Here is a 20120-nt window from a genome sequence, read left to right as displayed (position 1 = left end):
CACCATCAGTTCCTGAGGAAAAGTACCTAACTCTGGAAGGATTTCACAAATTCGTCATTGACCGAGCCAAGCAAGACATCCGCAGTGTCTGGAGGGCAATCCTGTCCTGTGGGTATGATCTTCATTTTGAGAGGTGAGGCGTGGCCATCCTCCAGGTTGAGTCCTGTTTTGGCTGGTAAATGTCTTAGCTGTGTTCCTGCTGTGAGCGTGTTCCCCCAGCAGCCAACTCTCTTTTTCCTTAAAAGCACTGCTGTCTTCCCTCCTCACCACAGACTGCTGTCTTGGGGCCCATTTGCATGATTTCATTTAGCTTTAAATACTTCTGTAATTATCGTACCTACCTCTCCAAATGCTGTCAGACTGCATTTGCGGCACATGATTTGGTCCATGACCAAGACACTGCTTATTTTAAAGTCTTGTTCAGATTTCCTCTGCTCTCCATTGCCCTCCATCCTAGGAAAGATCCAGCAAGGCAGGGCTCAGCAGCTTTCCAGGGCCCACTCCTGTCTACCAGTGAGTCCCAGGCAGGCAGGGAGTAAGCAGAACTGAGGAAGCCGGCACTCTGAATCACAGCTGTATCTGTAGTTAGACATGCTGAGCCACAAAGGAGGGGCTGTCCAATACAGAGTTTCTGAGAGATCCTTTTCAGAGAATAGTGGGCAGGAGATCCCATTCTCACAGGGTACTTTTCCCAGGGTGAGGATTATTCATTGCATTCGGAACATGCTGAGCCCTGTAATTTTTCCAAGTGTGGGAAACACACCCCCATTATTTGCAGTCCTGATTTGAGAATCTGCTTAGTTATTGTAGACATTACTTAGGTTAGAAGGACTTTCTAGACTAAGAGCTATAGTCTTCAGTGTGAGGAGACCTACAGGACCATTAGTGGACTCTGTAGAGAGTGCTCCTTGTGTGTGGCAGTGGGAGTTTTCCTCCTCACCACAGCCTTGTCTAAGGGCAGCCACAGCTGACACCAGATTAGTCCACCGAGTGGGGCTGTGCAGGGACTCACCAGTGAGAAGGGACTTGTGTGTCTGAGACCCTAGTGTGGGGCCAAGCTGGCCTCTAGGTTAAAGGGAGCAGTGCTGCACCCTCCCAAGGTATGCTGTGGCCACCGTAGCACATGACCTCTGGCCACTGGGCAGCCCAGCCTTTCACACCTCAAAGCTCTGGGTTTGTGGGAGAGGGATGTAATATGGATCACATAGCTGTTATGTTGATTACAGCAGTAAGCAGGAGACCCTGTGGCTATGCTCAGAAACCATCTCTCCCCATGTACTTTAGAGGTTGGCGTCTTCAGCGCTGTTGAAGACATTGCCAGCAGTCTGAGTTTCTCAGGTTTTCACACCCTTAATGTTATAGAGTTCCATGAGGTCATTCTCTTGGTTGCCCAGAGTTCCAGTGCAAGGTATAGCACAGTTTAGGAGCTAAGTCTAGGGATGCACGTGTAGGTTGTGCCCAGTAGAACTGCAACAATACACCGTGGCAGTAAAGAGCTTGTGAGCACACCTTGGTCTGTCTATCCTAACAGCTGTGCAAGCAAATGATGGAATGTGGGCTGCCAAGCTGAGGGAACCATATTGGTACCTACAGCAGCTGACCAGTACACATGGGTGAGCTAGGCACCATACCATGTGCTTCACAGGCAACCTCATTGAATTCTTGTGACATATCGTTCTGAGGTCATGTTCTGGGACAGTAAACCTAAACTCAGAATGGGTGTGCTCTTGCCTCAGGTCTCTGAGTGAGCTCCATGTCACCTGAGGACCCCATTCCTCCACCTGATAAGAAGAAAGCATGGGGCATGTGGCTTTTGAGACTTCCCACAGGGCTCCACCATGCCTGTACCACTGATCATTCGTACTCTGAAAGAGCCCCCCACCACCACCCTGAAAGACTCCCTGTCCTGTCCTAGGTGTGCCTGCATTGATGTCCGACATGCACAGAAGGCCTCTAGGAAGTGGAGTCTGGAGATGGATGTCGCTCTCGTGCAGTACATCAACCGACTGTGTCGCCATCTTGCTATCACTCCAGCACGGCTCCATCCTCATGAAGTGTACCTTGACCCAGCTGATGCCACTGACCCCAGGATGGCCTGCCTCTCGAGTATGTGGCCTCTAGGGGTACCCCCCACCATGCTGCAGAAATACTTATGGCTCTCCATGTGCATCAACTGAAAGGGTAGAAGGAGCTCTTAAACTGGCCATATTAGTCTCTGGCCTTTGTTTAATGCTCATAAAAACAAAGTTATGATGGAGTCACAGGCACAGAGTAGACAGACACCTCCCCACATGCCCACCATCAGGCTGCTGGAAGGTAAGAGGGTCAGATCTCTCGGATCTGCACTGGAGGGATATTCCCTCAGGAGGCCAGCCCATTTCTCTTAAAAGCAAGAGACGAACAGCAGCAGAGCACTATTAAGTCCATCCTCCACTTGGCATCATCCTGGTAGAGCCATGCAAGGCTGCACACAGGCACCATAGGGCCACTTCACCTGGCAACAAGGGCAGGATCCTTGTTCTTCTGGAGGCCAGGAGACAAAGATGGGCAAGTTGTCCATGATAGGAGTCTCTTACAAGGGACAGGACATGGCTGCAAGGGGTCTGGGAACTACCTAAAAGGCAGTGTGCCAGTGGCACAGTTTCCTTGCCACTGCTGAAGGCAGCTGGGTGACAAGGCATACCAGCCTCTGCACCGTGCTTGCCACTTCTTATAATCTGTAATTATTTCAAAGTTTAGGAAATATTTAGGAAAATAAAGTTTAAAAAAGTTTAGGGGTCTAGAGAGATGGCTCAGTGGTTAAGAGCACTGATGCTCTTCCAGAGGACCTGAGTTCAGTTCTCAGCAACCACACACGGTGTCTCACAACCATCTGTAATGCCCTCTTCTGGTGTGTCTGAAGACAGTCATACTGTACTCATAAAATAAACAAATCTTTAAAAAACATGTAGGGTCAAGAATGTAACTGAGGAGTGAGGGTTTGCCTACTATGCAGAAAGCCCTGGGCTCTATTGCTACAAAATTTTCTAAGACCTGTGTAACCCTGGCATGGCCCAGGGAAGGGATAATGATGGGCTTGTAAATCCAGGGCCTCACCCCTTACATCTGCTCATCAATGGCTTCTGTCCCTTGGGAGCTCCTTCTCTCAACATCTTCAGGCTCCCAGGGATAAAGTCCTCTGAGGGAAGCTCCTGATCCCATTCCAGTTGGCCCTCCTAGGAGTACACACTTCCTGAATGTGCCTGTCTGGCTTGGCTGACACAGCCTGACCACCTTCTCCCTGCAGATGTGCCTATTGAGAGCTTGCGCCTGCGCTTCGCTCTACTCCAGTCTCTCAACACCACACTGGAGACCTTCTTCCTGCCCCTGGTAGAGCTGCGTCAGACACCCATGTACGCACACAGCATCGCTGCCCTGCTGAAGGAGGCAAAGGGTGAGTGCCAGCAGGAAGGCCCATCCCTCACAGCAGTCAAGCAGACCTTCTGTCAGGCAGCAGGGCCCCAAGAGAAGCTGATCAAAAGCAGCCTGGGCTCTGAAAAAAGAGAGTAAAAATTCAAAGCATTCATTAACAAAGTCACTGTCATCACCCAAGGTGCCCTAGGAACCAGTTAGTGCAAGGTTGTCTTCTCAGTCCTCGGTCTATGCGTGACGTCATAAGGATAGTTCACTGTCAAAGGGGTAACGAAGGGTGGCAGGAAAACACTAGTGCCTTCCTCTGTCATTCTACATGTAAATGCACCCACACACCAAACAAGAGGAGCACAGATAAAGACACCTGGTGTTAACTTCCATCCTCCCCACAAGCATACTTGTGTTCCTGCACACACGTGTGCCACACACACAAATATGGCATTTTACATGGGTGTGCTTGACTTCCCACTTGCAGCCTGACTAGACAACATTCCAAAGGGTTAGGGATGAATATGCACGACTCCCCCACCCTCCCAGTTACAGGAGTGACTAGGAATCAGGAAAGGCAACTACGTCTTCACCTCTCTGCCATATTTCTTTCTTCAGGGCTGATCTTCTATGACACAAAGGTGACTGTGATGAATCGGGTGCTCAATGCAACTGTACAGAGGACTGCTGACCATGCAGCACCTGAGATCACCTTAGACCCACTGGAAATTGTGGGAGGTAAGGCTGGCTGCATCCTGGAAACTATAAGATGCAGTCCAGAGACAAGGTGACCCTGAAACCCCCAGGAAGAACCCAGAGAGTGGTGAGGCAGCTCCAGCCCTTGCTCATCTGGCTGCTTCTTCTGTCTGTGCACTAGGCTCCAGGAGGGGCAAGCAGAGGTGCTTAGCTCTCCTGCCCCCAGGCAGAGCCTTTCCTCTCTGGCTCTAGGAGGGGTATGCCATTGTGACTAGTAACAAGCCCTGCTTTGGTAGTTAGGGCAGGGTTATTGTGTAGGGCAGAAAAAGACGGAGGAATTCAGGGGAAGAGCCAGTTGTGGGTTCTGGAGAGAAAGCTCAGGGATTCCCTGGGTCAGCTGCCTAAGCACCACATCCGCACAGCACAAAGCTCTACATGCAGAGGGAAGGCAGATGGTCCTGCAAACCTGGCTTAAGTCTTCACTGATGAGGTCATGGCCTCTAGACCTTATGATCGATCCCTTCTTACTTCCAGGGGAAATCAGAGCTTCTGAAAACTCCTACTTCTGCCAGGCTGCCCGGCAGCTGGCCTCCGTGCCGTCTTCTCAGCTCTGTGTCAAGTTGGCCAGTGGTGGTGACCCCACGTATGCCTTCAATATCCGCTTCACTGGGGAGGAGGTTCATGGCACCAGTAAGTGGCTCTCGGGCTGGGTGGAGATGCACAGACCCTGGACAGCAGGTAGGGGTGGGGCACAACGTGATGACACCCTGCTGTCAAGAAGAAATGTCACAGTCAGGTCTGGTAACACAGTCCTGTCTTCCCAGTCATTGGGGGACTGAGGCAGGAGCATTATAATGTGAAGACCAGCTTGGTGTTACAGAGTTAAGTTTAAGGCCAACCTGAGCAATTTAGTGAAATCTTGTCTCCAAATGTAAAACATAGAGACAGGAAGAGTTGGAGTGAAGAGGGCTCAGGGATGAAAGAGCTGGGTGTGTAGGGAACTGGAAGTATAGATGGCTGGGGCATGGGGGCTGGAGGTGGGAAGGCATTGGGCATAGAAGCTGGGGAGCAGAGGACTGTGGGAAGAGGGGTGGGGTACAGAGGCTGGGGAACTCGAGAGCTGGGGAGCAGTTCAGTTGGAAGCACTTTTGTGAGGTCTTAGACTCAGTCCTTAATACAAAATGTAAGGTACATGTCCTCCTCATTGTCCTGGGCTACAGAAGTCAGGCTAACCTCCACTGACTTGTCCTGTCACCAGCCACCATTCACACACCCCTCCTAAAGGCACACTTGTCCTATGCTTTCTGTGACATTGACAGCTGTCTACAAGCCTTTCCCAGCGAGAGGCACAGCTGAGCAGCTGCTTGAGCCCAAAGCTTGAGTGGTCCGGGAGACATAGACATGGGTCCTCCCGTTAAAGCAGCACCTGGCATTGTGACACTCATTGGTAATGAGAAGGAACAGCTGATATGATGTCCTTTGGCCCTGCAATCACTTTGATCCCAGCCATTCAGGATTTTTTTCTGTTGTAAGTGGGTGAAGAGTGTCCTCTGTGCCCCATTTCCTTCTATTCTGCCCCATGGGCATACAAGCAGCCTCAGTCTGGGAACCCTGTAAACAGAGCCCTGCTTCTATGAGCAGCTGGGTCCCCAGGTGCCAGGCACAGGCTCCATGCTTGCTGAAGAGCAGTGTCTTACCAACGCATGGATGGGAACTGGGACACCAGGAGGCTTAGCAACCTCCCAAGTCAGCCAAGCAGTGGCAACTCCATGCTGAGGCCCTGCTGGCCCCAGGCTCCAGCCTAAACCAGGTCCTGCCTCTCAGACCCTGACAATCTGCCCTAGACTGGGCCTCCCATAGCCCACACCCAGCCTACAGTGTCCTAAATTGCCTATAGCCTTCTGACCCTTGGATGCCAGCAGGAGCATTCTGAATAGGAGGGGCAGAGGGGTGCCCACTGTCTCTGCAAGGCTGTCACTCTGGCTGTCATATGAATTTGCTAACCAGGACCAACTATGAGAGATGTATGTGGGAGGTGGCACTGGACAAAAGCAACCCCCTCATTTACTCGTCAGCCTTCAAGTTTGAGTCCACCCTTAACCCTACCTCCCATGTGACAGGAGACAGTTAAGCCTGGGCACCGGTACCTTTATATGGAGGGCTGGGGTCAGCATCTCAAGCAGACTCAACCTCAGGCTTCCATGTTCAAACTGGTGAGGCTTCTGTCATACACTGTAGGAGCTGGCAAATGAGCTGACTTGTGGTCCCAGCAGATGGCTGTGTGGAGGCAGTGCTATCTAGGTGACTCTTAGGTCCATGCTGAGACCTGCCTGTCCCTGTGCTCTGCAGGTGGCTCCTTCCGCCACTTCCTGTGGCAGGTGTGTAAAGAGCTGCAGAGTTCCTCACTGTCGCTGCTCCTGCTTTGCCCCAGCTCTGCTGTCAACAAGAACAAGGTGAGGCAGGGGATGTGTTCCATGTCCCTGTGGTCCTGCTCCCTCTCCACACACACTCTGTCCCAGGTGGGACAGCTGCGATGCCCAGCTGACTGAGCATGAGAACTGGAGTGCCCTCGCCGCAGCTTCCCTTTGGCCTGGGCATAAGCTCAGAGGTGGCCTGACCTCACTCTTGCAGGGCAAGTACATCCTGACACCAAGCCCCATCACCTATGGAGAGGAGCAACTGCTACACTTCTTAGGCCAGCTGCTAGGGATCGCCATTCGTGCAGATGTGCCTCTCCCCCTGGACCTGCTGCCCTCCTTCTGGAAGACGCTGGTTGGCGAGCCTCTTGACCCTGACCAGGACCTGCAGGAGGCAGACATCCTCACCTACAATTATGTCAAGAAGTTTGAGAGTGTGAGTGAAGGGCTCCAGGGTCATCTGGGCTAGCACTCCATGAGGACCTGGGATCCTCCACAGAAGGCTTCTCTCAGGGGGCCAAGCCTCTGCCATCTGTGCAACTGACAAAAGCAGATGTTGCTGCCACCCTATGGGATGCTTTTACCATGTCCATAACCAAGTATACAATACAATTGAAGTGTTTCAGGCAGCTGAAAGAGAGGGCATGTGTGTGCATGTGCACACATAAACACCAGTTTGGGCTTCGGTGCTGAGCTGTTGGAGAGCTTCAGAAAGGGAACAGGAGGTGATCACAGGGCCCATCCAGACAGCAGAGACTTGTAGAGATGGCATTCTTGCCTTTCCTCTGCCCTCTTGGAACATCATGAACCAAGGCAACTCATGAAACAAGGCATTTAGCTGGGGGCTTGCAGTTTCAAAGGCAAGTCCACTGTTGTCATGGCAGGAACCAGACAGGCACAGCAGTAGAGCCATAGTTGAGAACTACATCCTGATCTGAAAGCAGAGAGAGAGACTGGCCCTGGCATGGGCTTTTGAAACCTCAGATTCCACTTCAAGTGACACCCTTCCTCCACTACCTCCAGACAGCTGGGCTTTGGGTTCCATGAGCCTGCTCTAGAATGCAGACACAACTCTGAATGGGTGGCAACTCTGTCAAGGCCTGTTGTGGGGGACCTTGGCAGCAGAGCAGCCGTCAGCTTCACCCTGCCTGTGTCTCACAGATCAACGATGAGAGCGAGCTGGAGGCCTTGTGTGCTGAGATTGCCTCCCAGCACCTGGCCTCTGAGAGCCCTGAAGGTCCCAAGCCCTGCTGCCGGTTCACCTACCTGACCATGACCGGCGAGGAGGTGGAGCTGTGCAGTCGTGGCCGGCACATCCCTGTGGCGTGAGTGTGTGACTTGAAGGGGCTGGACCATACTAGTGAGATGGGATATTCCCAGGGGAGGGTGTAAGATTGGAGGTAGCACACAAGGCCAGAAGAAAAGATGATCTTTAACTAAATGTTCCCTTAAGGCAATGGCTCTCAACATGTGGGTCCTGACTGCTTTGGGGTCAAAGGACCCTTTCACAGGGTCATCTAAGACAATCAGAAAACACAGGTATTTATATTACAATTCATAATAGCAAATTTACAGTTATGAAGTAGCAACAAAAATAATGTTATGGTTGTGATCACCACGGTGTGAGGAACTGTATCAAAGGTTTGCAGTATTGGGAAGGTTGAGAGCCACTGCTTTAAGGCAGTAACAGCTCTGAAGGAGCAGAGTTAGCCATGAAACCAGGGCTCAACCATCTGGGTGGATACAGCCCTCAGGCCAAGAGTTGTGCCATCACAGCTCTCCCCTTACCTCTGTGGTGGTCCTCGACCCAGCAGTTGGGAGAACAAGGATATCTACGCGGCAGCCATCCGGAGCCTGCGACTGCGTGAGCTACAGAACGTGGAGTGCGTGACAGCCGTGCGTGCCGGCCTGGGCTCCATCATCCCCCTGCAGCTACTCACCACCCTCAGCCCACTGGAGATGGAGTTACGTACCTGTGGCCTCCCATACATCAACCTAGAATTCCTGAAGGTAGGCAGCCCTTCAGGACTGTCTCAGTGCTCTGCCCTCACCACAGTTGCCCTGTGCTCTGGTCCACATGCAGCTCCTGCCCCACCCTGCCTGGGATCAGGCCGGGCTGCTCACACCTGGGCCTTTCTTCCCCAGGCCCACACCATGTACCAGGTGGGGCTGATGGAGACAGACCAGCATATCGAGCTTTTCTGGGGGGCTCTGGAGATGTTCACCCAGGAGGAGCTGTGCAAGTTCATCAAGTTCGCCTGCAACCAGGAGCGCATTCCCTTCACCTGCCCTTGCAAGGACGGGGGCCCTGACACAGCCCATGTGCCACCGTACCCCATGAAGATTGCCCCACCAGATGGCACAGCAGGTATTGCCCTTCCCAGCTCCTGTTGTAGGTGGGACCCTTAGGTCCTCGTGGAGCTCAGTGACCAGGACTTGGTTGCAAAGGGGAGGCTTAGTGAGCATTGTGGCCACCCAGCCCTCATGCTGCATCAACATTTAAAAGATGCCAAGGGGCCACAGCTTGCACATTGCTTACCATTTTCTTACGTTCAGTCCCTCAGTGCTAGACATTAAATGTAGGGACTCCTGTGCACTAGGGAGGCTAGAGGCCTCTAAGACACACCCTAGATTCTCACCTTTTAAATGCAGAAAGATAATTTGTGTTTCGACTTTTTTGACAGCATCTTATGTATCATAGGCTGGCCTCAAACTCAGTCTGTAGTTGAGAATGACCTCGAACTTCTAATCTTCCTGCCTCTACCTTCCAAGTGCTAGGATTATAGGTGTGTACCACCACACCCAGTTAAAAGGACAATTTTGTCTTCCTGTTGGGGAATCAAACCCTACTATGACATGTGGGGATTTTTACCACTGTACTGAGAACAGTACAAGTTTGACCTGTGGAACCCACATTTTGAAAGGAAGGGAGGACAGGCTGGCTAGGGACCAAGTAAGATAGGTCAAACCTGACTTAAATTCTGGGACCCATGGAACCCATGTTGTGGAGAGAGCCGACTGCTGTAAGTTGTCCTATGACCTCTACACGTGTGTGTGTGTGTGTGTGTGTGTGTGTGTGTGGTGGGGGTGGGAGGGAGAGAGGGAGACAGGATTTCTCTATGTACTCCTGGCAGTTCTGGGACTCTTTTATGTAGAGTAGACCAGGCTGGCCTCAAACTCACAGATCTACCTCCCTCTGCCTTGTGAGTGCTAAAGGGTGCACCTCTGACGCCTCTGCCACCTCCACCCTGTTAGTCTTCCTTAAAGCCAGGCATGGTGGCATACTTGTGATCTCAGCCCTGGAGAAGCAGAGATAAGGCCAATCCAGCCTGCTTGACCATCCCCAAAGTGGGAAGATAGACTATTCCTTCTGTCCAGCAAACATGCAAAACATGCATGCATACATGCACAGAGACCCACACAGATGTTGTTTGCTAGATAAGCCAGTAGATGTACAAGAGGCCAGCCTGGAAGCAGAAGCCGGTCTCCAGCCCTCTAAAACTGGTGTTGTATCTTCTGTAGGTCCCCCCGACTCCCGATACATTCGAGTGGAGACCTGCATGTTCATGATCAAGCTTCCTCAGTATTCTTCCCTGGAGACCATGCTGGAGAAGCTACGCTGTGCCATTCACTACCGTGAAGACCCCCTCAGTGGCTGATGAGAGTGAGCTGGAAGATTAGGCTGTCACCAAGGCACCATTCTGCCTGCTTGGGAAGCTTGCCAGTTCAGGCACATCCCTCCAGGGCCCCAAGTGAGGAGCTGGCGACATTTGCATTCTGAACTTTTGTCTGTGTCCCAGGGCCACCTGGAAGACACTTTTTGTATGTGTCTGTTTTGTGAGGGTCCGTTCCTTTGCTGCCTGTTTGTGGTACATTTGTAGGATAGTTTAGTTCCCAGACAATTTGTCTAATTTGATCTTCCTGGACACTGTTTTGGTGGCTACCAGATTCTGGTGCCAGAGGTTAAGGAGGTTCCTTGTCACAGAGCCACAAGTGGAAAGCAGCAGGTTGAGATGACCTCAGCCACACAAAGTATCCTGTTCTCTCTACAGAGTGTCTCCACAAATGTGTGAGCAGTCCTCAGTCCTGCCCTCCTGCCCTGAGCTGGCATCTCTCTCAGAAGCAGCTCCTACAGGGCTCCCTTCTTCCATCTTGAAGTGGTTGAGCTAGTGCTCAAACATTCAAGAGACACAGTGAACTCATGTGTTAAACTTCCTGCTTTACCATGTGTTCCTGCCTTTTTTTTTTTTTTTTTTTTTTTTTTTGGAAATTCCACAGAGACCCCTGTCTCCTCCCATCCAGGCAGCCCTATCTGCCACCTGTCTCTTCTGGGCCCCTGGGCTGAGTCACCTGAGGATACATCAAAAGCAAACACCCAGGGGCTACTCCAGGCCTTAGTTCACAGACAGGTTGGGCATGTCCTGGTGGCTGGAGTTGAAAGACAGTGGAGCTAGTGGGATAATGCTGAGTGGGCCTTTCCACAGCTGACTGCACAGGAAAGCACATGATTCAAGCCTACCCCACTCTGTGCTCAGAGACGGCCCCTCCTTACCACAGTGCTGTAAGGAGCCCAGGAAAGGGTTACAGCCTTTCTAAAGACTGTCTGAGGTGCTCTGCCCAATCAGGGCTGCATCAGTGACCCAGGCGGAGACTGCAGGGGATTCCTCTGTGCCCTGGCTGGCCTGCCCGACACCCTTTACAACCAACATGTGTGCCAGGGCTGAACTTCCTGCAGGCTCACCCACTACTCCAGTGCATTTGTGCCCCAAATAAGTCTTTGTCCAATGGTACTTTGTTCAAGAACAGCACATGCCAACTGTTGAACACTGTCATTTGGGCCTCACCAGTTGTCACAGAATGGCAGCACTGTAGCTATTGTATGATATTGTGCACAAAGAAGTTCTGAGGAGCGTGAGGAGGATATGCTCCTCTCTCCACAGCACCTGGCCTGCTTGGAAGGTGTGCAGACTTTAGGGCTGGCACGCCGGCATCCATCTCCTCCCTGTTATGCTTAGGAAATACATTGAGGACCATCACAGAAAACAGCCCCACCTGGGGACATGATACAGTCCGGCTCAGTGTGCTAGCCACGCCAGGCACTGGGCTGCGTGAAAGTGAGCGCCCGGAGCAAGCCCTGCTCTCACAGAAGATAGTGGTGGCTGCTTGGGCCCACCCCAGCGACCTCAAGGATCCTGACTCCATTCTATAGAAGGCAGGAGCCTCTGAATTTTAAAGTGGGTTTTCATTCCTGTACCTTCAGATCCTTGGTTCCCTTCAATCCTCTTCCTATGAAAGGACTTGGGATTCTGTCAGCTACCTCCCCAGGAGGTTCTGGAAACTTCTGTTGGCCCATTCCTTGATTAGTTGACAGCTGTGAGTGAGACATCTGCTGCTAACTCAGCTGCTTCTCCTAGAGAGCACACTGAGGTCCAGACAGATCCCAACCTTGGCCCTGAACAATGTGTGCTGTAAAGTTACTTGATGTATATTTATTATAATTATTTATGATTGCATTAACAGACTTCCCATTCAGTCTGATGCTACTTACACTATGCTGTGTAAAGGAAGCTCACTACAAGAAAAAGTCACACCAATAAATAACCTTCATCTGACTGGTTGACCTAAAAGTGTGTGATCATCTCTTGCTGAGCAAGCTGACAGGCTGGCCCTGCTAGATGGCTCTGATGCCCAAGTGTCACGAGTGGCGAGAAATTAACATTTGCACTCTCTGCACTCCATTAGCTTTTGAACTACCTTCCTCCTGTTCCTGAGTGCCACCTACTCTGTCCTGACAGCTAACCTGTGCTCTAGAGCCTGGAGGTTTTCCAGAGCCAGCTGTCACCCTAGATGAGTTTGCTGTTCTCAAACTGACCTGCTTGAACAGCAACCACCCACCCCAGGTAGCCTCTGCTGTCTCGGGGACCCCAACCTCATTCTGACTTGCTCGTCCCCTCCCCCTGCTCCATGGTCATCCTCACCAACTCCTAAATACATCTTCATCACAGGGACAGAAGGGATCCAACCAAACGGCTCTCCTTCCTTATCCTGTTACTGGAAACAGCACAAGTGGCCACTCACTGATTGCTCTGTCCATCAGTGACTCCCTGCTTCGCAGCACTGTGATATCCGTACAGAGCACATTCAGAAGGCTCTTCAGCCTGTGCTGTAGAGGAGCCTGGACCACATAGTGAATTCCAGGCCAGCCAGGGCTACACAGACCCCGTCTCAAAACAGGATGGAATTGGAGAGGTCTGTGTACCAGGACAAACCAATGGGATTTTAAGGAAATTTGGGGACAGAGGACCTTCAAGTGACCTAGAGGAAAAATCTGTAAGTACAGGCTTCTGGGGTGTCTGTGGAAAGTGCCATCCGATGGCTACAGTGAAAGCTGCTGGGAGCTACCTTAGGGCTACCTGACATGATAAAGTCTACACTGGAAACGGACAACAGAGGTACGACGATATCCAAACCTCTGCAAAAGTATTCATTCCATTAAATCAGAGAAAAAAAACCAGACATGAGACAACAGCAGACAGGCTTTGAAGATGAGCATCAAAACAGTTTAAGGATGAAAAAAAGAATGGAGGACAAAAAGACAAAGGGTAGTGGAGAAACCTCTGAAAGGGTAAGCAGACACGTCACCAGCAGGGGGCACTCTTTAGACAGTTATATGCCTTGCACAGGACAGACTTCCACTCCTAGGAGAGTGCAAAGCTTGAGGAAAAAAATCAGCCCTGTATCAGAATGGCTTCAGACTTTGTAACTTAGAAAGTGAAAGGTACCTTCTAACCCTACCGGAGCCAGGTTCAACCCAGCACACAAAATAACAGCGACAGTCACGTATGGCACCAGGGAAGGACTAAGTTCAGATGAGGCAAGGTATGGTGGTGCACTGAAGAGGAAAAGGGAAAGCTCAAGGCCAGCCTGCACATGTGACCATGACGAGAGTTCATTATATGGCAGGGCATGGACACTGGTACCAGCACCCAGGAAGGCAAGGGCTGCCTCAAGTGCAAGGCCAGTCTGGTCTAATCAGACACCGACTCAGCATCACACAAAATGCACGGTTTATGTATGAAAATGTCAAAATGAAACCCATTTCTTACAACTAATATACACTAATTTAAAAATACATTTAAACAAGGGTATATAGCTGCAACTCTGAATTCAGAGGGAATAACAGACACCAAAGCACACAAAATAGTTTGAACAAGAACAGTGCCAACAGAATGAATGGCTGGGAGCCACAGCTGTGAACGCCAGAATGGCTAAGAAATTACAAAGTACAGAGTCAGAATACAGGGAGATTAATTTCTAGCTATGCTTGTCTTTAGTTGCATGTCAATTTTTTAACTGTATCCATAGCCACTTAGGACAGCAGATTACTAACAGCCCACAAGCCAATTCATTGTCTTTTACCATGTCCAATCCACACGGTCCTGTGGGTTCAGAGTTCTCCTTTCTGGTGACCTATGCTCCATTATCACTAGGTAGAGACCAAAGTTGCCCAGAATCCTTTCTTCCACCTCTTTGAAGTTCCAAGAGGAAGTCAGTAACAGCAGAAGCCATGTCCTCTGGTTCCTGAGGAAGGTTTTCTAAGCTAGCCACCCTTGGCGAGTCTGGTGTCTTGAGGTTTGACTGAGTGGCGTATCTTGACTACAGTATGTCTCATTTTGGGACAGGATAATAATTAATTCTCTGTCCTGGCTTTGCCAAGAATTAACAGAACAGCCTTTTGTAAACCAGTCTTTCTGCGCCATCTGAAGGAAGTGGCAGTTTTTCTATCTTCTTAATACTTGATAAGAGTACTAAAGCAGGATTGGTTGTCCTTCAAAGGCATGACTCCTTCTGGGGCTTTGAGACAAATCCTGAGCAATCTATCTTCCTCAGTCTTCCAGTGGCTATAAGTGTACACACCCATGGCTGGCCCACCCTCCGTTTTTCTCTTCTGTCAGAGACAACTCCCTAGGCCCCAAGTACTACCACAGTTGCAATGAACCTCTGAGTTTCCTCCAGAATGCAAATTTTGGAAGAAATTAGTATCTCTTAAGGTGAGGGCATCCAGGAGAATCAAAATTTTGAGGCCAGCCTGGTCTACGTGAGATGTCTTAGGAAACAAAAACAAAAAACACTACCCCTTGAATTCTGAGCACTCTGAGAACAAACCCATACTGGGGCATCCAACGAAGAGCTCAATCATCAACTGTGCCTGCAGTCTAGAAGCTGAGGCAGGAAGATTGTAAGTTCAAGGCCAGCTTAAACTACACAGTGAGGCCATGCACAGTCTTCTCCATCTCTATAGAAAGAATCACAAGCTTCATAAGCTCTAAATACAAACTTTATTTCTATTACAAGGAAATAGATAATTAGAACAGTAAAATAAAAAGGGAAGGGGCTGGAGCCTTAGTCCTCATGAGGGCAGGTATGACCTGATGGGAGCAGCACAAACAAAGCAATACATTCTCCATTAGGAACAGAGGTGGGTGAGTGACCCAACAGCACCAAGGTGGTCTCTAGTCCATGTACCTGCTGCTCACCTTGTTCCAAACATGCTGCAAACCCAAGCTTAGGCCCCCATCGGGAGAGAATTGCTTCACTGGGATCTCTGAGATTCCCAGAACCCTCCTCTCTGTCTACTAGGACCACAAAGCACCGAGAAGCAGTGGTGATGGCATCTCTAAGGATGGAGGCCTTATGGGCCAAGAAGGCCACAGACGCACTGACTTCACTGCTGCTCAACAGTGGCAGCTCGAGCCTCCCAGCTAGCCCTCCCTCAAACCCAAAGACCCATAGCACAATCTCAAAGACACAAAATGGCCATAACCTAGGAAAATTACAATCTGGCAATCTCATGCCCGATGAGCCTGAGAGGCAGTTGGACACTGTGCCAGCATGTACTGCTATGCATGGGGGCGCTGCAAGAGCCCCATAGTCACCATTACTCCTCTTCCTCCTCTGCATCCCCTGCTCCCTGCTGCTTTGGAGGCTTTGCCTGTTGGATAACACAAGATCAAGTAGTAAAAGGACAGACGTGTTAGAGCTGCCCGTTTCCTAGAGAGCTTTCCTCAAAAATAGTCAAGGAATGGACCATATCCTACTGGGACTGTACCCAGCACATTCTCTGAATTCGTAACCCCACCCACCAGTCCCACCCATGTCTTCATCTGCCCTGAGCATCACTGCAGGGTCCCAGTTACCTTTGCTGCTCTGCTGTGGTAGCTGGCAGCTGCAGGGGTGACCCGAGAGCTCCGACTACCTTCACTCCTCCCACTGAAAACAAAGGTCAGGAATCAGCATGCTGATGGGAACTCAGAGGAAAGGAGGTGGTGGCACCATCAGGCAAACCCAGACTCTTCAATGAGTCTGCTGGGGGCCGATAGGTAAAGCACAAGCTGAGCAAGTATGAGATTCTGGGTTCCACCCCTAGAACCACTGGGGAAAACAAGGCAAAGCCCTTCATGGCTTTCCTTTCCTAATTTCTGTGACCACACACACAAATAGAGGTGTGAGCTTTTTTTAAACTCACTACATTAATTGTTCTGTGTATGTGCAATGTGTGTGGGTACATGTGTATGACACATGTGGTGGTCAGAGGACAACTCTGTTTCTGAAGATCAAACTCAGGTCATCAGGCTTCTGGAGCAAGTGCTTTTATCTCTGAGCCATCCCAGCAGCTCCAGACTACCCGCCCATGCTTTCCTCAGCCACTGTTGGCTTCACTCTGAGGCTGTTGCTTACCTGGCTCCATATCTCCCAGGGGAGCTATGAGGAAAAGAGGGCGCTAGGTTTTCTGGATAGAGATTTCGAATAGAGTGGATCACTGGAGCGTGCCCAGATGCTATGGGCCCATTCTGGCTGCCCCGAATCCGCCCTTGGATGTCTGAGTTGTTGAGCTTCAGCACACCAGGAGGACTACGCTGGCAGTCAGACCTGGGGTCTGATGGTGAATTCAACAGTCGGTTACAGGTAGTCACATTGTTCATGGTTCTGTTGGGAGACATCGAGTAGGTGGAGCCTTTCACTGATTCCTGCTTGACATCATCTGTGTAGCCAGATGACAGGTCTCCTGGGAAGAGAAAGTGGCAATGGCTTTAGGGGAAGGCCACCCTAGCTGTTACTAGCAGACTGTCATAGTAGACAGCCCACTCTACATGCTGATGTCCTGATCCTCAAGGACAGTCTAACTGTTCAGCAAACAGATGTCAGCAAACTGTGAAAAGCTGTTTGCAGTTGGCTTTGTGGTAGGAAGTTTCAGAAACACGTACCCAGCTAGGTGATTAAATAAAGCAGTCAGGAAGCACAGCTAACCACAGCACTGGGATTCACAGCTGTCTTAGAAGCCATGAGCTTGTAAAATCTGCACTTGGGTCAGCTTGGGGTAATATGGGGACCACTTAGCCTCAGCAGAGGTCCCCAAGAGACCCTCATGCATGGGAACTAGAGGCATAGGCAAGTTCCAGGAGAGCAAAAATGGGAAGCAGGCCAGAGCCAGCAGTGACTGCAGCCTCACTCAGCCCCAGCTCATACCCTGGTGTTTGACCCGCCTCCTGGACAGCTCTGGTGACACGTCTTCAGGCTGGGAATCCTGGGAAGGAACACCCTCCTCCATTGCACGGTGGTTTGCTGTGGCTGGGCGTTGGTCACATTGATCCTTAAGAAAAGAGCAGAGCATCAGCAGATTGGGAGATCATTCCAACCTACAGCAGACACTGACAACCATTAAAAAATCCTGGAAACTAAGAGGAAACCAGGTCCTGGGAATAGACTGGCTAGGTATCATGGACTCCTGAGGCTCTGGGCGAGGAATAAGCAAAGGCTGGTGGTCAGAAGAGCAAGCTCTGTCTGCAGTGTTGTGTGGTACTTTAGATGACAAGCAGCAGCAGTTTTGTCCTTGAAGTGGGAGATGTACAGAAAGCCATGAAAGGCTGACGCCTGCCCTATGGCTGTGGGTGGGGAGCATTTTTGCCCCACTAACAATGTAAGATTCCAGACTGGAAAAACTGGGAAAAAACTTTAGAGTGTGTAGTGTAGCAACCCTTCTTTCCAGAAGCCCCAGGAGGAGTTCAGAGCCAGGGTACCACATGACAAAGGTAGAGCTGGAGCACAAGTGTCATGGACATAAGTCTCACGTAGCATAGGAGAGCCTGCCAGTCAAGATCAGGATGCATCTGTACTTTCCCTCAGCCCTCCACTCAGACGCACTCTGTGATACCATGCGCGCCAGGGCTCTGAGGACACAGTGCAGCTGGAGGCTGGGTGCGCCCCTGGGACTCTCACCTGATGGTGGAACAGCACCTCCTCTTCCAGCTGCACCCCACAGAACTCACAGGGGATGATAATGCTGTCTTCCACGGCAGCTGAACTGCTCAGGCCCATTAAAGTGTCTAAGTGGTTACTTGTTGCTTGTTGTAGAAAGTTCTGGAAGACGGCATCAGGATCTTCCACCCCCGTGATAGAAGAGTTGCCAGTATTGAGTGAACGTAAGGCATGTGAAGGGTTGCAGCTTGTCTGTCATTCAAAAGATACGTTAAAAATAAAAAGAGGTTAAGGAAAAATTACATCCCTAAACACTTTTGCCAAGAAACTACTTTAACCCGAGTGCTGCAGCTGCAGAGACCAGAGAGTTCACCATCACTCTCCACTGATCCTACTGTGCCCGTGCCACCCAGGGCACTCAGGACCCTAACATGAACAAAGGCCAAATGATCTTTTATCTTTACTAAAGGAACAAACACTAGATGCATTTAAAACATTCAACCCCATTTCTCAAAGCAGGGTATGTCCTGTCAACCAAAGCGGAGACTACATCGCACCTTTAGATAGGCTGGACCAGTCTCGTGGAAAGGGGTCCGTGGCGCCCTTATAACCAGACACAGTGCTGGGTGCCCAGGATCCCAGTTGCTTGGGACACTGGCTGAGGCAGAAAGGTCACTTGAGCCTGAGTACTATATAAAGTTCCACTTCACCACTGGCACTGCACCCAGTAAGGCCTCTTGCAGCTTGTTTCACTGACCAGAGCCTGTTCATACACGTTCCTGTCTGAAGCTGTCAAGTAGCACACCTGATGGTCAATGAGCAGTTCCTCTGGGTACAGCTCCTCACAGAACTCACAGGGCAGCAGAGTCTCGTCAGCAGCACCTGGAGCCACAAGCAAGCAAGTGCTGGTCAAGCTGTCACCCTGCAGACTATCTGACACAAGTCTCACTGGGGCAGGGGTGGGTGTACACTGCCAGTGAAGGAACACAGTATAAATTCCAAAACAGATTCAAGTAAAGGTTTCACAGGGAAAAATCCTCTAGAGTTTGGGAAAGACTGGAAACACAATACTTTAAAAAAAAAAAAAAGAAAGAAAGAAAGAAAAAAGAAAAGGAACAATTAGGTAAAGACATAATGAGCTAAACATAAAGGAAGAACCCCATAAAGGGCTACCGAGCAAGAATCCTGGCATTATGACACACTCAATAGCTTCAGCACTAGAGAGGATGAGGCAGAATAGTGAGTTCAAAGTCAACCTGGGCTACACAGAAAGCTTGTCTTAAAAAGAAAGAAAGAAAGAAAGAAAAACAGAAGTGAAAAGCTGCTGGTATATAAGTGAGGAACGGGCTGAAGAGATGGCTCAGGGGTTAAGAGCACTGACTGCTCTTCCAGAGGTCCCGAGTTCAATGCCCAGCAACCACACGGTGGCTCACAACCATCTGTAATGAGATCTGATGCCCTCTTCTGGTGTGTCTGAAGACAGTGACAGTGTGCTCACATACATACATGAAATAAATAAATCTTTAAAAAAAAAAAAAAAAGACTAACAAAAATTCTAGTGACTAGGGGCTAGAGAGATGGCTCAGGGGTTAAGGGCTCTGGCTGTTCTTGTAGTTCAGTTCCTGGCACCTGCATGCTAGCTCACAGATGCCAGTAAGTCCAGTTTCTAGGGGATTCAACACCCTCTTCTGGCCTCCCAAGGCACTGAATGCACACAGTACATGAACATATAAGCAAGCAAAACACTCATTAAAAAAGAAGCAAACTTACCCTTTATGTCACCTAGAGATGTGGGCCCACTATGAGCTGGGTCAGCCTCAGGCACAGACTCCCAGAAGCCCTGTTCTACCATGCTGGAGGCCTGTCCCTCATTCTGCAGACTCAGGGCCAGCATGAAGTCCAAGTGTGCGTTATTCTCAGCATTGTCTTTTGGGGACTGCCGGCTTCTATTCCTTTCCTGCCTTTCTTGTTCTTCAACTGGGAGGAAATCACCAATGCATGAGCACATTAGAGACAGGCACCATCCAAACCCGACAAGCTGCCAACCCACCAGCACCCTGAGCCCTGTGCCTTCAGGGACCTCTGAACCTGAAATGTGCCATGAAACAATAAGCCATTGGGATCATACACAAGTGACCAATCAGCAGGATTGCTCTTGGCAACTCTGACACACTGTGCTCATCACACCTGCACTACGGCAGAGTAAGCACCGGCAGGCTAGCTGACAGCAACCTGAGCCTGACCCTCCCTGTGCTAACGAGAGAGCACGCTGCAGGTGCCTCAGAGACTAAGGACACCGTCAACCCACTGTCACCAATCCTAACAGCAACAGCATACCACAAGGCTTGTTCA

At 50.3% G+C, this 20120-nt stretch overlaps 2 protein-coding genes across 2 annotated transcripts in view; one reads left to right on the top strand and one right to left on the bottom strand.

The window, feature by feature from the left end:
- Window positions 1–12092, top strand: part of HECTD4 (HECT domain E3 ubiquitin protein ligase 4) — a gene marked incomplete at its 5' end in the record, with an annotated part of 141917 nt that extends 129825 nt beyond the window's left edge. Inside the window, 11 exons of the mRNA XM_080940989.1 lie at window positions 10–133; window positions 1916–2106; window positions 3287–3433; window positions 4018–4137; window positions 4630–4785; window positions 6445–6548; window positions 6727–6948; window positions 7674–7837; window positions 8327–8522; window positions 8658–8880; window positions 10035–12092. Coding sequence (XP_080797115.1) covers window positions 10–133; window positions 1916–2106; window positions 3287–3433; window positions 4018–4137; window positions 4630–4785; window positions 6445–6548; window positions 6727–6948; window positions 7674–7837; window positions 8327–8522; window positions 8658–8880; window positions 10035–10171 — 1784 coding nt within the window. The 3' untranslated portion in view covers window positions 10172–12092. The remainder of the gene's footprint in view (window positions 1–9; window positions 134–1915; window positions 2107–3286; window positions 3434–4017; window positions 4138–4629; window positions 4786–6444; window positions 6549–6726; window positions 6949–7673; window positions 7838–8326; window positions 8523–8657; window positions 8881–10034) is intronic.
- Window positions 12093–14892: 2800 nt separating this feature from the next.
- TRAFD1 (TRAF-type zinc finger domain containing 1) overlaps window positions 14893–20120 on the bottom strand; it is a gene marked incomplete at its 5' end in the record, with an annotated part of 9176 nt that continues 3948 nt past the window's right edge. The window contains 7 exons of the mRNA XM_080941326.1: window positions 14893–15504; window positions 15710–15782; window positions 16251–16578; window positions 17040–17163; window positions 17790–18020; window positions 18574–18650; window positions 19539–19745. Of these exons, the coding sequence (XP_080797452.1) occupies window positions 15451–15504; window positions 15710–15782; window positions 16251–16578; window positions 17040–17163; window positions 17790–18020; window positions 18574–18650; window positions 19539–19745 (1094 nt within the window). The 3' untranslated portion in view covers window positions 14893–15450. The remainder of the gene's footprint in view (window positions 15505–15709; window positions 15783–16250; window positions 16579–17039; window positions 17164–17789; window positions 18021–18573; window positions 18651–19538; window positions 19746–20120) is intronic.

Source organism: Micromys minutus (assembly GCF_963924665.1).
Source record: "Micromys minutus genome assembly, chromosome: 29".
NCBI lineage: Eukaryota > Metazoa > Chordata > Mammalia > Rodentia > Muridae > Micromys > Micromys minutus.
The sequence above is the reverse complement of the archived record's forward strand: the minus strand, read 5'-3'. Positions and strand labels throughout refer to the sequence as shown.